At 47.0% G+C, this 15,649-nt stretch overlaps 1 protein-coding gene across 5 annotated transcripts in view; it reads right to left on the reverse strand.

Annotated features, from left to right (window-relative positions):
- LOC142497372 (membrane-spanning 4-domains subfamily A member 4A-like) overlaps nucleotides 1-15,649 on the reverse strand; it is a 68,130-nt gene that overhangs the window by 39,093 nt on the left and 13,388 nt on the right. For 4 of the 5 annotated variants that reach the window (XM_075605072.1, XM_075605071.1, XM_075605070.1 and 1 more), the window contains exon 2: nucleotides 3,611-3,785. In XM_075605072.1, the coding sequence (XP_075461187.1) occupies nucleotides 3,611-3,775 (165 nt within the window). In that variant the 5' untranslated portion in view covers nucleotides 3,776-3,785. Of the gene's footprint in view, nucleotides 1-3,610; nucleotides 3,786-13,994; nucleotides 14,095-15,649 lie in introns of those variants that run through there. The other variant, XM_075605074.1, reaches the window with a different exon arrangement.

Raw genomic sequence — 15,649 nt, forward strand, 5'->3', positions numbered from 1 at the left:
CGGAGGCACCTAGCACCCTGATTTTTGGTGTGCAAGTATAAATAAGTAAAACACAAACATATATATATATATATATATATATATATATATATATATATTACAGTTGTGGTACACCTAGAACATGAAGTTTTAATAAAGTGTGTAATACTGTGAATTTAATATGTACAGGCAGGAACAGTTTTTTCTGAGAGCCCGGGAAAAAATCCTTTGGCATGTAAATATGCTAGGGGTGAATGAGCTGAGGGTATTTTCCATCCTGCACTTCAAAGAGGTCCCGCTAAGCCGGAGACCCTCAGTCTAGCGAAGTGACAGGGATGAAAAACCTCAAAGCACCAAAGTGTCAACATGGCCGGAATCCTGATGAGTGCCAGATCCCGGGCCATTGACACCTTGGGACCAAACCCCAGACTAAGGGGCGCCAACAAAAGAGGTGTATTCCAGGTATGCCAAGTTGCATGGGTGTCAAGCTGACACATGCGATTTTGCCTGGTTTTGCCAACTGCGGGCAAAACGGAAATTGGTGGGTTACATATTCACGCAGAGGGAATTGGGTGTACATGTTAAGGATGGACTAGATCACCCTATAACTGTGCCCTCCGGACTATCCCCAGTGTGATCCAGATATGATTCATGATGTGACTATTCTTTACGCAGGACTTCGTTCAAGCACAGCGGTAGCGGTTCCAGTACGCAAGGGGTTAATACCATCGAAACCAAGAATTTACCCCAAACTTCGGAATTCGTTAGCCCTGGGGACACCCGAATGAATGCCTATGAACTTAACGAAATTCTTTGATTTGGCAAAGTTATTAGATCGTCAACTTGCGATCTAGCCACGGGACTCTTAACAGAGACTGCATTTCTTGCGCTTTCTTGTAAAGGACAATTTATTTAGTTTCCCCATCCCAGTAAGTGTTGTATCAAGTGTATTCTGACGTTGTTGTGTATTTGTCTAGTAAGGAAATAAATCACAATTTATTTTGCTCCTTGTGTTCAATCGAGAATCCCAAAAATATAAAAAAAGTGTTGATAAGTTGGTGTCCACCGTGACCATGTGCACCACCTAGTCCATACGTATAACTGCACCAAGAATGACTCCACCGGGTATTCACCTTATTACTTAATGTTTGGACAGGAAGCCTGATTACACAATGGCCTGTGTTTTGCAGTGGCAGTAGATAGCACGACACCGACCACATACATGTAATATGTACAGAAACTCAGGGAACAGTTATAAGCATACAGGCTCGCCTCTACTTCAGCATAATAATCGTGGAGACAAAAGCCATTATGACAAAAGAGTGCTCTTTAAGTACAAGACAGCGTCTTTACCCGGAATCTGGGGGTACCAAGTAGACTCAAAATAGTGACATGCTGGAAACCAGAGCCTTATGTGGTAGTAGAGAAACTACAAGGACTTCCAGTCTATCGATTAAGGCCTGAAAAGGGATGTTGGCCCACGAAGAACCTACATAGGAACCACCTTTTGCCAATAGGTCAGTTAGTATGGTGCCCTGTGAAAGAAAATATTCCAGGAGAAGCAAAATCAACCCGGGAGAAGTGATCGATTGAACAGAGGACAGGGTTCTTTTACTAATCCAAATAAGCCATTGTAGGCAGTTTAGTGATGAGGGATATCCAGGATAGAGAATGCTAGGGCATCTATCTAATATCCGGGATAGGGAATAAAAACCTCTCCCTCAACAGGTTTCCCCAATGAGGCCAGTAGGGTCCCAGGACAGAGAAAGATATCTTATTATTGAGTTGGATCCTGAAGCAGAGGAATTCACCAACATGGGTCCCATTGAACTAGACAATGAGGCTGAAGGAGAATCAGTTATAAATAGCTGTGAGCCCCCCTCAAGTGTAGGGCCCACAATACATGGGTCACCAGTACCATATGGGTTATTTGAAGTGGCAGGGAAGATAGAAGTCGTACCCCCAGTATTAGTTTCACGTCCCAAGAGGAAACCTAGACCACCCATGGGACTGACCTATGATTCTCCAGAAGTCTCGACAGAAATCCCCAAGGTTAGTACTGCTAGATGGATCGTACCGTAACACTACAAATAGGAGACCATGGGAATTGTAGAACTCTGGTGTAATAAACATGCAATTTGCCAGACCTGTTTGAGTATTGGTTCTCCTGTACCCATGATGTTATGTGCCTAGAGAGGAGGTAATTGTTAGATTAGATAAATGTACTACGGCAGTGTTTTCCAGGTTGATGAGGACATCAGCGTTTTAGCAGGGGGGAGGATGTAACCCCTATGTCTGCCCAGCAACAACAGAACACAACCCCATAGCAGGTTCCTTTCCATGGACATATGACTATGCTAAGCAGTAAGAAGGCTGGTGGAGGAGGAGGGACTAGGAGGGGGAGTGAGCCTTAGGTGCAAGGGGCTGCCATGACAGATCAGATCTGCATTGAGCTGAGCAAGTGATGCTCGGTCCAGAGCCTCCTGCACAGAGGAACCTCTGTGTGTCCCAGGTAGAGGCAAGAGAGCTGATCAGCGAGTAAACCCAGCTACAGAGAAGCAGAACACGAGACAGACGATTGAAGGAGGGGATCCCCGGTGGAGTCAGAGGAAAGTGGTACTACACTCAGGGCCCCCAACATGGGGGAGTCTGCCGAGGTTGGTGTCTCGGGCACAGGGAGTCAGGGGGCCCAGGCCCTGCTGCCGGTCATGTGACACTGTCGGCGGCCGTGAGTGCAGCCAACAAGGGGGGAGAGCCGTTGTGCCGCTCCGTGTCCGGTTACCGGGCCCCAGAATTCCTCTCCCGTTTCAGCAGGCGCTACTCTCCACTGTTGTTGCGGCCTCCCGTGCAGGTCTGCGCCAGACGTTCGGCAGCTTGTAGGCACTGCACAGAAGGCACATGCGATGTTCAGCGGAGGAGGTGGTGAGGACCGAGGTACAAGAGGGATGTGAGGTACAAGTGTGGGGGGGGGAGGGCGGGTGAGGTAGAAGGGGGGATGTGAGGTACAAGTGAGGGATGTAAGGTACAAGTGGGGGATGAGAACCCCCCCTCTGGGCCCTACTACCGGCAACCACATGTACAGGCTACGGGGGCCCCCCACGTGCAATACCTGAGGCATCTGCCCCCGGCCCTACCTTCCTGGTTCCTCCTCCGCTGCTGCCCGGGACAGCAGGCGGCAGGCCCTCACGTACCTTCCCTCCACCCTCGAAAGCCTCCCGCCCAGGCCCTAACAAAGTGGATTATCCAACTCCCCCCCCCCCTGGCCCTGATACCGGCAACTGCGGGTACAGGCTGCGCCCCCCACTCGTGTTATACCTGAGGCATCAGGCCCCCCCATATTCAACACCCCACTGGGCTGTAACTGAGCCTCTGGCTATGGACAGGCATCCAACCCCCACCCCACCTTTACCCCTTAGGTCCTTACTTAACCCCTCAGGCCCAGAGGAAAGTATCTTGGGAAACAAGGGCTCCCTGGAGCTCAAATGATTGTGGTTCATCTCCAGAGACCCACTACTTCAAACCTATTTTTTTAATAAAGTCAACTGCAAAAATATAAGGTGTCGCCATGAGTGCTGCAGCAGAACCCCAGAATTTCCCATTCTTATTTCAATTTCAAATAAAAAGTACTTACTCCAAGAACCTCAGGTTCTCCTCTGTAAAATCTTGTGAGTGATTTAGGCATAGTGGCTTGTACATTCTCATTTTGACCTTCCACAGTTGCGTCTCCTGGTTTGGTTTGTGGGCGCACTTGAGTAATAATCACAAAACTACCTGGATCTGATGGTGCTGAAGACATGGTTTTCCACCTAATCCAAGAAAGAACAGGGAAGAAGTTAATCTGACAGCAATTCTCTTTTCTACGCTTAACTCTCACATCTGATTTGTCCTCCCTTTTTGACATACTGTATAGCTTTGGGAGGGATGGATTTTATATATATAAATATATATTGTGACAAACGGCTTACTCCGGGGCTCCGCCGTCTGTCCGGGACTGTTAGAACACAGTCTTTTAGGGTAGGTTAAATGACGAGGCGTCACGTGCTGTTCCTTTAAACAGGCTATGCCTGGTTTATTCAGTCCCAGGCACTGAGACTGCCACAGTGCATACAACAGAAACACAGCAAAACAAAAAGCTGCTCACCTGAGCAATAACGTAACTTAGGTTATCCCTGACTCAGGGTTGAAGTGGCTTTTCCACTTCCAACAACAAAATAAGGTACTTTGCAGTTTTAGACAAAAAGGAACAGAATGATTTAACCTGTTTGGGGAGAGGCCTTTCCCCTATCTGCTTCCAGCAGCCTTCCTGTCTCCAGGCTCTTGGGGAGAGGGAAGAGGAACCAGGAAATCAGTCTTAAATACCTGATTTCTAATTAGCAGGACAGGTGACAGAAATCAGGCAGCAGACAAACTCTGGTCTGGATCCCTCATCCCTCAGTTCCAGCACTTGCCAAACTGTGGAATGGAGTGCATGTTTTATAAGGCTGCACTTCCAGGCCAAACAGGATAGAAACTGTTCAGTATCCTGGGAGCCCTATATATGGAATTTATTACCATCCCCTGGTTTCTGTCACATATCCTCCCCCCCCCCCCCCAGCTCAGACTTCGAGGGATGAGCGACCATGGATATTAGGGAGTGCATCCTTGACAACCCGTCAGCATTGCCATGTTTGTGCCCTGACCTGTGTTCCACAGAAAATTTAAAGGGTTGTAGGCTTAGGAACCACCTGGTCACTCTAGCATTCTTCTCTCTGTTTTGACACATCCAGGTGAGGGGTGTATGATCTGTGACCAACCGGAATTTTCTCCCCAACAGATAGTATTTGAGTGTCTCTACAGCCCACTTTATTGCGAGACATTCTTTCTCGACTATGGAGTAATTTTTCTCCTGGGGATTTAGTTTCCTACTTAAATAAAGGATGGGTTGCTCCTCACCTTGAGACTCCTGGGAGAGTACCGCCCCCAGCCCTACCTCAGATGCGTCGGTTTGGACTAAAAACTCTTTAGAGAAGTCAGGTGTGACCAACACTGGTTGGGCACAGAGAGCTTCTTTCAGGCTTCTAAAGGCCTGTTCGGTTTCGGGGGACCACTTTGCCATTAGCGGCCCTCTTGCTTTTGTGAGGTCGGTTAGTGGGGTTGCCTTAGTTGCAAAATTGGGAATAAACCTTCTATAGTAACCAATTAATCCCAAAAAGGTCCTTACTTGTTTTTTTGTAACTGGCCTTGGCCAATTTTGTATCGCCTCTACTTTGAGTGTTTGGGGTTTGAGTAAACCTCTGCCAATAGAATACCCCAGATACTTGGCCTCCTCCAGACCAATAGTGCATTTAGCGGGGTTATCAGTTAGTCCAGCAGACCGAACTGCGTCAAGCACAGCTTGGACCTTTGGAAGGTGGGAATGCCAATCTTCACTATGGATTACCCCATCATCCAGGTAGGCGGCATCATACCGAGCATGTGGTTTTAAAATTTTATCCATCATTCTTTGGAATGTGGCGGGAGCTCCATGTAAGCCAAAAGGCAGCACCCTATACTGAAAGAGGCTGTCTGGGGTTGAGAAGGCTGTCTTTTCTTTTGCCCTTTCTGTGAAGGGAACCTGTCAGTATCCTTTTGTTAGGTCTAGGGTTGTGAGATATCGGGCTTTGCCCAGTCTCTCTACCAGTTCATCAACCCTGGGCATAGGATAAGTATCAAATTTTGACACAGTGTTAAGTTTACGGTAGTCATTGCAAAACCTTGTTGTACCGTCTGGCTTTGGGACTAAAACTATAGGGCTGTTCCACCCACTTTCGGATTCCTCAATTACGCCTAGTTTAGCATTTTTTTAACCTCTAAACTTATAGCCTCTCTTTTGGCCTCTGGGATTCGGTACGGTTTAAGGTTAACTCGGACCCCCAGTTCAGAGACTAGGTCATGTTCAATTACGCTAGTTCTACCTGGCTGTGTAGAGAAGACTTCTTTGTTTCTTCTCACTAAATTCTGGACCTCTCGTTTCTGATGAACAGACAGGGTTTCAGCTATGCTAACCTCTGGGTCAGTTTCTCGATTCTCTGACGGACCTGGGAGTACTAGGGTTAACAAGACCTCTCTATCTTTCCATGGCTTAAGTAGGTTTATATGGTAAATTTGCTCAGGTTTCCTCCTACCTGGCTGTCTCACCTTATAATTTATTTCTCCCACTCTTTCCAAGACCTCATATGGCCCATGCCACTTAGCAAGGAATTTACTCTCTATGGTGGGAACCAGAACTAGTACCCCATCGCCTGGAAAAACAATTCTGACCCTAGCACTTTTATTATACGTATTCCTCTGTGCCTCTTGAGCTTTTTCCATGTGTTCCCTCACTATAGGTAGGACTGCAGCTATGCGGTCCTGCATCTGGGCAACGTGCTCTATTACACTTCTGTAAGGGGTAACCTCGTGTTCCCAAGTTTCTTTGGCTATATCCAGTAAGCCCCTTGGGTGTCGGCCATACAATAGTTCAAACGGGGAGAAGCCTGTGGATGATTGGGGAACTTCCCTAATGGCAAATAACAGGTGTGGTAACAAACAATCCCAGTTTTTCCCATCCTTATCGACCGCCCGGCGTAACATGCTCTTTAAGGTTTTATTGAACCGTTCCACTAAACTATCTGTTTGTGGATGATAGACTGAGGTTCTGAGATGCATGATTTTTAGGAGTTTACATAACTCTTTTGTTACTTGGGACATAAATGGTGTTCCCTGGTCAGTTAAGATCTCTTTAGGAATTCCGACCCGGTTTACCAGAACTATTAACTCTTTTGCTATGTTTTTCGCAGAGGTGCTACGTAGGGGAACTGCCTCCGGATATCGGGTGGCATAATCTAATATTACCAATATATGCTGATGTCCCCTAGCAGATTTTATTAGGGGTCCTACTAGATCCATAGCAATCCGGTCAAATGGTACATCTATTATGGGAAGGGGTACCAATGGGCTACGATACGCTTTGAACGGGGCGGTGATCTGACATTCTGGGCATGAGGAGCAATAATTTGTCATTTCTGCCAGAACCCCAGGCCAATAGAAGCTTCGGAGAACCTTTTCTTTTGTCTTTTCCACTCCTAGATGTCCCCCTAATGGGTGACTATGTGCGAGGTGTAATACTACATTACGGAATGTCAATGGTACCAACAATTGTTTAGTTATAATTGATTTCCTTTATCAACCCGATATACTAGGTCATTCTCTACCTCGAAGTAAGGGTAGGCAAGTGACCTATCTGGTTAGCCAGGAGTACTATTCTGGTCCCGTATATTCCCCCTTGCTTCCGCTAATGTGGGGTCTTCCCACTGGGCCTTCTTAAAACTCCCAGGACTGACCTCTAGGTCAGCGAAAGTCTTATCCTGTTCTGGGGTGGTAAGTGCCTGTTCAACATCTTGATTTGGGGTATTCCCTACAAAGGTAGCCATGGGGAAGGGGATTTTACAGCACTCATCCTCTTTCCCCTTCTTATTTGGGCCCTCGTCAACCTCTATTTCTGAAAAACGGAAAGGATTTGTTTCTTCTGTTACTTCATTATGGTCCGCTATTGAACTCTGGGCGTTATTCTGAGAGGAGGACCACATTTTTAGAAAATGGGGAAAGTCGGTCCCTATTAACACATCATTTGCCAGTTTGGGTACTATACCCACTTTGAAATCTAAAGAACCAAACTCTGTTTCAATAAGAACATCAACAGTGGAATATTCGTGATTATCCCCATGTATACAACAAATTGCCACTCTTTGTGAACTGTTTACCTGTTTTTTCTCAATGGGCAACAGGTATTCGGACACTAGTGTGACCATACTCCCAGAGTCAAGAAGTGCCCGAACCCTCTTACCATTTACCTTTACAAATGCCACAGATGGTTATTCAAGGGGTCCTCTGGGCTAGGGCCCATACATTGGGACCACAGCGAATAAGGTTCAACGCTGTTGCATTGCATTGGTTCAGCATTTAGTGGGCAGACTTTCGCGGTGTGGCCCCTCCCATAACAATTTACACATTTAGGTACATAGTCTGTGTCCCACTTAGAGCCCTTTTTCGGCTCCCCATGTTGGCTGTTGCCCTTAGTGTGCGAGCCACTGTTGCTGGTGCTGTGTGAGGGCGGTCGTCGCTCTTCAGCCCCCCTTAACCCTGGTACCCTTTTACCATCTCTGGAAGAGTCCTGGAACCTTGGGTAGTGGGGATGTTCCATGACTATGGGTTGCGGGTGCTCTTCTGCTGCATTGTACCTTTCTACGAGGGCCACAAGCTCGTCTGCATTGTGGGGGTCACTCTGACTGACCCAACGGCGTAGGGCAGAGGGAAGTTTCCTCAAGAACTGGTCCATGACCAACCGTTCCACGATGTGGCTTGCTGAGTTGATCTCGGGTTGTAGCCACTTCCGAGTGAGGTGGATGAGGTCATACATCTGGCTTCGGGTGGCTTTATCCAACGTGAAGGACCACGCGTGGAACCTTTGGGCATGAACAGCCGTGGTTACGCCGAGGCGGGCGAGGATCTCGAACTTCAAATTTTGCATAGACGTTAGCTGTGGCTGGCTCTAGATCAAAGTAAGCCTTCTCGGGTTCGCCGCTTAAGAAAGGTGCGATTAGACTGGCCCATTCAGCTTCTGGCCATCCCTCTCTCTGTGCCGTGCGTTCAAACGTGAGAAGATAGGTTTCAACATCATCCGAGGGCCCCATCTTCTGAAGGAAGTGGCTTGCCCTGGTCATTTTCGGGACTGAGGCTGCCTCTGCCAGTGGAGACTTAATGATAGTCCCTCTCAGGATCTCGAGTTCCTGCTGTAAGCCCTGGGCGAACCGTTGTTCTCCTCTCTCAGCAAGCGGTTTGTCTCTTGCTGGTTTGCATTCGCCTGTTGCTGGTTTGCATTAATCTCTTGCTGGGTTATTAGCAGCTGTTGGTGGGTTGCATTTGCGTTTTGCAGAGCTGTATTCGCCTCTTGCAGGGCTGCATTCGTCTGTTGCTGGTTTGCATTAGCCTCTTGCAGGGCTGCATTCGTCTGTTGCTGGTTTATTAACAGCTGTTGCTGGGTTTCATTTGCGTCTTTCTGGGCAGCGACATTGTGTACCAGCGCACTCACCACGTCTTCCATCTAAGGACAATAGATTATCACTGTTCCCTAAATTGCAGGGTTCATTCAAATGCAGTCATTGTAATATTTGTTCATATATGAAAAAATCCATACACTTTTCCAACTGTGACGAATCACGTAATTTTAAAATTAGATCCTTCATGTCCTGTCAAATATCTTTTGTAGTGTATGTTTTACAATGTGGTTGTAAGAAACAATACGTTGGTCTCACAAGTAGAGTACTCAAGATTCGTATCTTAGAGCACCTGAGACTTATACGCAACCACGATATGATGCTCCCAGTATCTATACACTTCAACACTTGTCCATTGGGTTCAGTTAATTCATTACAATGTGTAGCCATTGAACATATTCCTTTACCTCCCCGTGGAGGAGATCGGAAAAAAATCTTGTATCAACGAGAGGCTCATTGGATTTTTGCCTTGAATACCCTGCAACCCAATGAACTCAATATAGAATGGGATTTACGCTGCTTTTTATAAATTAATAATAGATGCATCTTATAGTCTTATAAGGTTTCAAAGATATACCGCATGTCTTCCTTTATTTACGTCTTAAAGTATAGAATTATCCATTTATATATTTTTTATTGGTTATGCACTGTGCCCCCTTCCCTGTTTCCCCTCCCCCCCTCCTTTCCTTCCCTCCCCCCCTCCCCCCCCCCTTCTCCCCTACCACTTTCTTCCCCACCCCCATTCATCCCCTTTCACCTATCTCCTATACCCTCAAGATGATCCTAATAGCAGTTTAAATTGATTGTGTACCTTCTGATTGTTTGGGTTACATACATTAAGTTATGTTTTAGCCATACTTAGGGATCAGAGACTGCTGGTTTAAATAAGGATCAGATGGATTAGGAGGTTGTTCTTTTCAATGTTGCTAGCATCCTTTTAAAGTACCTTCATGTCAAAAGATTAGTCTTTTTAATTTCAATTTGTGGTTAGTATAGATTTATTATGTATACATACAGGCTAATTTTAGAATGATACTACTATGCTTATACATAGCATTGTGTAATATGCATTTTTCCATGAAGGGGTTAACCATTATTGTCACCCGTATTCGCGGGCTTTTTTACTATAAATGTCCAGGCAGCTCCACGTCTCCTCACTCCAAGACGAAGCCCTATTCCTAAGGGTGAAACGCGTAGAGGAGGAGATCGTGGTGTAGCCCCAGTACGATTTTGTGCCAATAAAGTTTTTTGTACCATCCGGGACCTTGTGGAGTTCTGTCATGCGCAGTGGCGCCTTTTCCACACACTATCTATTCTGACTGAGTCACCTGTGCTGAAGCAGGGATATCCTGAAAACCCGTCCTGTTGGTGGTCTTGAAGTTTGGAGTTAGCCACCTTTGTGTATGGTGTACCCTTGTGCTTATTTACTAATATGTGTAAGTTGGGTATGAATGACCTCCCTCTTGCTACCCAACATCAATGTGGTCAGATTGTCCATAGGGAAAATGGTCAAGAAAGCTGCATTGATAATAGTAGTTATAAACATCTTAAAGAAAAATACTTGTCCTGCACTCTTGTTCAGAGATGATTTTCAATGCAGTTTGCTGTGGTCCATGGCTTCTCTGTGACGTAATTCCCCAACCGACACCATGTCACAACGAAAAGATGAAGGAGAAATAGCCACACTCTTCATGTTCCTCAAATCATTTATTTGAATTCAAATGAGACCAATGCTGGGACAACGTATTAGGGCACAAAATTAACCCTTCCAGCTGAGAAACTATGGTACTATGTACAAGGTATTCACTACAGCCCGACCAGTGTCTTGTTTGGAGAAGATGAACATTTTAAGCAAATTTGTTCAACACAGAAGCTTATCACTATGAAAGTGAGAGGGCAATATCTACTTAGACACTTCAATATAAAGCTGTCACATAGAAATTATGCACCAATATTTAAAAACATTACTGACCAACGTAGTTATCACTCCAATGTGAATGCTCGTCCCCCAGATGTCCTTTCCTGCTCTGCACCATTCCCACCTTCACTCATCTCTCATATATATATAATTTCTCTGCCTTCTTATTCCTCTCTCTCCCCTTTGCTTTTCCCCCTCTCATGCACCATCTCTCCCCTCTCTCTGTCTCTCAACTCAAACTTTCATAGACAGAAAGTTGCCAAAAATACAAACACATGTTCATAGGCCATGTGAGAAGGTTCCATATAACAGATGCAGACTTTGAATATTTAAAAGACATAACATAAATATAACATGTGTAGCCCTGGCTGGTTTCGGCTACTAGTCTGCCTTCCTCCTGGCAGTAAGCCCTAATAAAAGCAGGCTTGCCAGGAGTAATCATGGTTTTCCCCACTTCTAGGCAGCCTCAGTGAGTCACAGAGAAGGCGGTGCAACCAGGCCTTGTGTCCAATCAGGAGCACGGGGTGGTTCCTGCTTTTCCTGTACTTAATGAGCTGCATGTCCTGATTTAACTCAATTTGCCTCTACCGTGAGAGCGGCAGGTCTACCTATACCAAGCTATGCAGGGCTCTGTCAGTTTATGGCACTAACGGATGTGCCAAGGGGTCCGTGCACCCCGGTTCCAGAGCCAGAACCCCAGATGTCGGAACCCAAGAAGGGTAAGGTGACTGCTCAGGGAGAATGGGGATCGCTACCACTGGTGGCGCCGGACCGGGACCGCTTTGTGCCAATTGCCACCAGTGACTGCGAGGTGCTCCGACGCCGTTCCCCTGCGGAGGTGTCCCTGCCCCCATCATCAGACGATGACCATGACAGCTTCGCATCAGTGGTGACATGCCAACCGGTGGACCACTACAGCGGTGCTGCAAAGAAGAGTTCACCTACCCGTGAGGTGGAGTGTGAGTCTAGATGTCCCCCGACAGCAAGCGCTGGTGAGGACTAAAGCACGGAGAAGCCCCACCACCGTGGAGGCTCCCAGTGCCGTCGAGGACGAACCTGTAGCTGCTCCAGAGGACCGGACGAGCATCGCGAGCCAGCGGAGCGGTGAGGAATCACCCCCTTACTCCTGAGCGGCCACGACAGAGGAGTGCGGAGACGAGGCCCAGCCTGGCACCTACTGGATGACGAACTTCCGGTGCAGGACCTGTACCAGGACACCGTGACGTCGGCCGAAAATGACGTCACGTCCGTGTCGACCGCCGGAGCAGACAGGGACTTTGCTGCACCGCTCCGGTGAGTACTGCCCTCTCCAGGGAGGACACGGAACTTTATATGCAGGCGGTTACGGGCCGAGGGAAGCAAAGGTCTGTAGACCAGAGTGCTAAAAAGACCCCAACTGGTTGCGGCATAGCCCGACTCAAGGACTTTGTCAAGGACTATGCTACCTCCCAAACCCCAACCCCTACCGCCACTGGCCCTGTCCCATCTAGCCCGGGTTCCCGTTCTAGTCGCCCGGGATCAGAGGGTAAGACCAAGACAACTCCCAAACTATCCACGGACTGGTGGGATTGGGTAACATCTGATGAGGGATTTGAAGGGGGGATACCTGTGTCTAGCAAAGTGCCGGTTATGAATCCCACTGTATAAAAAACTGTATTTAGGGGTAGACCTAAAGATTCACTGTCTTGTGTGTCAGGTACATCGGGGATATCTTCCAGGGTAGATACTGGGGAGGAGTCAGTATCGTCACCGGGGTCTATGGATGATAGTAGAAAGTGGTGGGCTCCATTATTTCAGGGATATTCGGTGGCCATGAAGTGCACATGGCTTGTACTGATAGATGGGGCCCTTGGCTGGGAGTGCAAGATCCAGGGACATCCTGAGGGAGAAGGCCCTAAGCTGAGTGCTGTTGCTGTATCATTGAAGTGTGCTAATAAAGTATTCCAGTTGTTCAATATACCTTCCTGTCTGAGACTGAAATCTATCACAGGGAAGGCTGAGAAACTCTCCTGCAGGGATTTCACTTTTTATCCCTCGGGTCTGTAAGAGATGGAGGCGCTGTCACCGTGAGTACAAATCAGTTATGCCCCAGAAGCCTTTCCTGACAACCCCTGCCCCATTCGGGAGACTCGGGTCAACTGTATGCCAGCAGGTCTGCACCATACTCCATGTAGTGGCAGTGTAATCTCCCAGAGGGGGGGGGGGGAGGGGACATGTGTTACACATGCAAACAACTGAGCAATATACATAATTAGTGTAATATGCTGTCTCACAGCTCGGTCTATACCATTCAAGACTTAGGACCAGGTTGCTTGCTGGAGCTGGGAACAGGCTTTTATACATAGAGCTCTAGGCACGTCCTTTTCTAGAGACACATCCCAACCTTCTACTGTACCTCCCCTTTCCCCTCCCCCAATTAAGAGCCTACATGATCGCATAGAGTAACACATTCACAATGCTAGAAAGGAGAATAAGGAAAATCACTCTTCGCACAGCATTTCTATAATTTTTTTTAAGAGATATTTTATCACTGGAGGAGCAGTAAAAGGTTTGTGCAAAGCTGCAGAAATATTTGTATATTAAATCCAGCCTACCAATCGACCTAAAAATATACTGAACTTTGTATTAAAGTTGTCAAATACCTACCTTCCCCAGAACAGTTCAGTTTGCAAAGGTTCTTGTATAAGGGCACAGTTAGGACTTGCTAAAAAAGATACAGGCTGCTAATTACAATCCAGCCAATACTGGAAAGTCGCACCCTGAAATTAAATCCAGCACTGTGACCACACAACTTTTGGAATGACAGTGGCAGGATGACCTACTGTGGCAGGGTGGCCTGTAGGCGAGGTCAGACAATAGTCCACACGTGCAGTTTCAGGTTAAAGCAAATGTTGAGTGGTTTTATTTCTTCAAAGCACAACTAAATATTTGGGCACATTGTCCCTTTAAGGCAAAAAAAAAAACACCAAGCCCTATCTATCGGGCCAGTTCCCAACCCTTAAACATACCCCACAATAGTCATGGTACAATATCAAAGTTCTTACTGTGTCTTTGTATGAGATGTTCTGTCCCTTAGAGAGAGGGTAGGAAATCCGTCTGGATAAGTGCTTGCACAGGACAACTCTGTAGTCTGAGTCAGCCACCTTCTACAAGCATTAGCCTCCTTATCAAGCTGGTTGTCAGCTATCTCTGCTTACTTCCTGATTGCCCAACTATTCTTACTGGGTTAACCTTCTGAGTGCTGGATGAAGGGCTCAGATGTATGTTGCATGTTTCCCAGGCATAATTACCAGTACCTGACTTCATCCTGCCACACCTACTAATTCTATTATCATGCTTTGCACAATCAAGCACCGTCTGAATAACTGTAGACAGCAAAATAAAACTGACAAATCACCATCCAGTACTATATTGTGTTGTAAATGAAGCATCACCAGTCTCATTTTTAGTGCAGTTCACTCCTATATGTTTCTATCGTTTTTTCTATAGACTTATGTACAGTATGGCTAATACTGGATTTTATTATTAATAATTGATTCTAATTTCATATAATATGTTTTTCTATGTGTAGCCATGCTGTAAAATGGCATACAGTTTTCTCTCATGCTGGCAGTAAGCCTGGTAAGTTACAGGGTTGCCAGCATCAATCATGGAGGTTTGCCCTCACACCCTGGTGAGGTGTCATATGTATTCAAGGGGAGTGGTAACATGCTCTGAGTCCACCGTTAGTGACATCAGAGATGTGCCTGTTCATGAGGTATATAAGGCATAGCACTGCCCAAAGTTAGTGTTGAAGTGTGTTCTACAAGGCTGAGTTCAAAGCAGAAGGCCAAGGTGTTCACTAGTGAGTTAACTAGTGACACAATTCTAACTCAAGGGCCAGCAGCAGCAAGGCTGGCCGGGCCTACACTGTGTCCAGGGACCTGGCACAGGTGGTGATCTCCCTGAGGGGAGAGGTGATCCAACTCCATTGGGAGGCCGGACCTTTGGAAGGGAAAGTACTGTACAGACAATGATCGGCTAAGCTGCTAGCGGTGAGGGGAAGCTTGCCCATACCAACTACGATAAAGATTCCCTTGATCAAAGAAACCCCAATGTGTAAGTGTGAAGTTACTCCACAGCGGACGGCACCACCAAGAAGGAGTGCCTCATCAGAACCATCTCCTTGCGGACGCAGAGATCCTGATGAGGTGGAGGTGCTGCACTGTATGTAGGTAGGACTCTAGCACACTACCTCAGCTGCCTGTCTGGGTTGGCATTCCCCACACAACATCATGTGGGAGACTCAGGAGTCCTGTTGCCAACAGGTGCACCACCAGACATGACCATGTAATGGGGACTGGTTAGACCACAGGGGCCAATGTGAGATTGGGTGGGTCAGTCAGGCCAGAAAATCCGTTACATTTGGAGGCGAGCTGCTGAGAGACCTGTCAACAGGACAGGCTTTTGCTAGGCACACTGGGAAACAGGAGAGTGTATGCTGCCAGTCAGTGCTGTGTTGGGACGGAACCAGGGGTAGTCTGGGAGACTGATGGAGTTGTCAGACCGCAGGGACGACCTGGGAGCCTGGAAGGAGTTAGTGGGTCTGGAGAGGGGCTATAGCTGTTCTAGTCACCTTGAGGTAGTGCTGTTTGGTAGGATGCCTAAAGGGATAGCCTGTTAACGAGGTCAGGAATCCTGGAGAGGGTCTGCGCTAGAC

Source organism: Ascaphus truei, chromosome 6, assembly GCF_040206685.1.
Source record: "Ascaphus truei isolate aAscTru1 chromosome 6, aAscTru1.hap1, whole genome shotgun sequence".
NCBI lineage: Eukaryota > Metazoa > Chordata > Amphibia > Anura > Ascaphidae > Ascaphus > Ascaphus truei.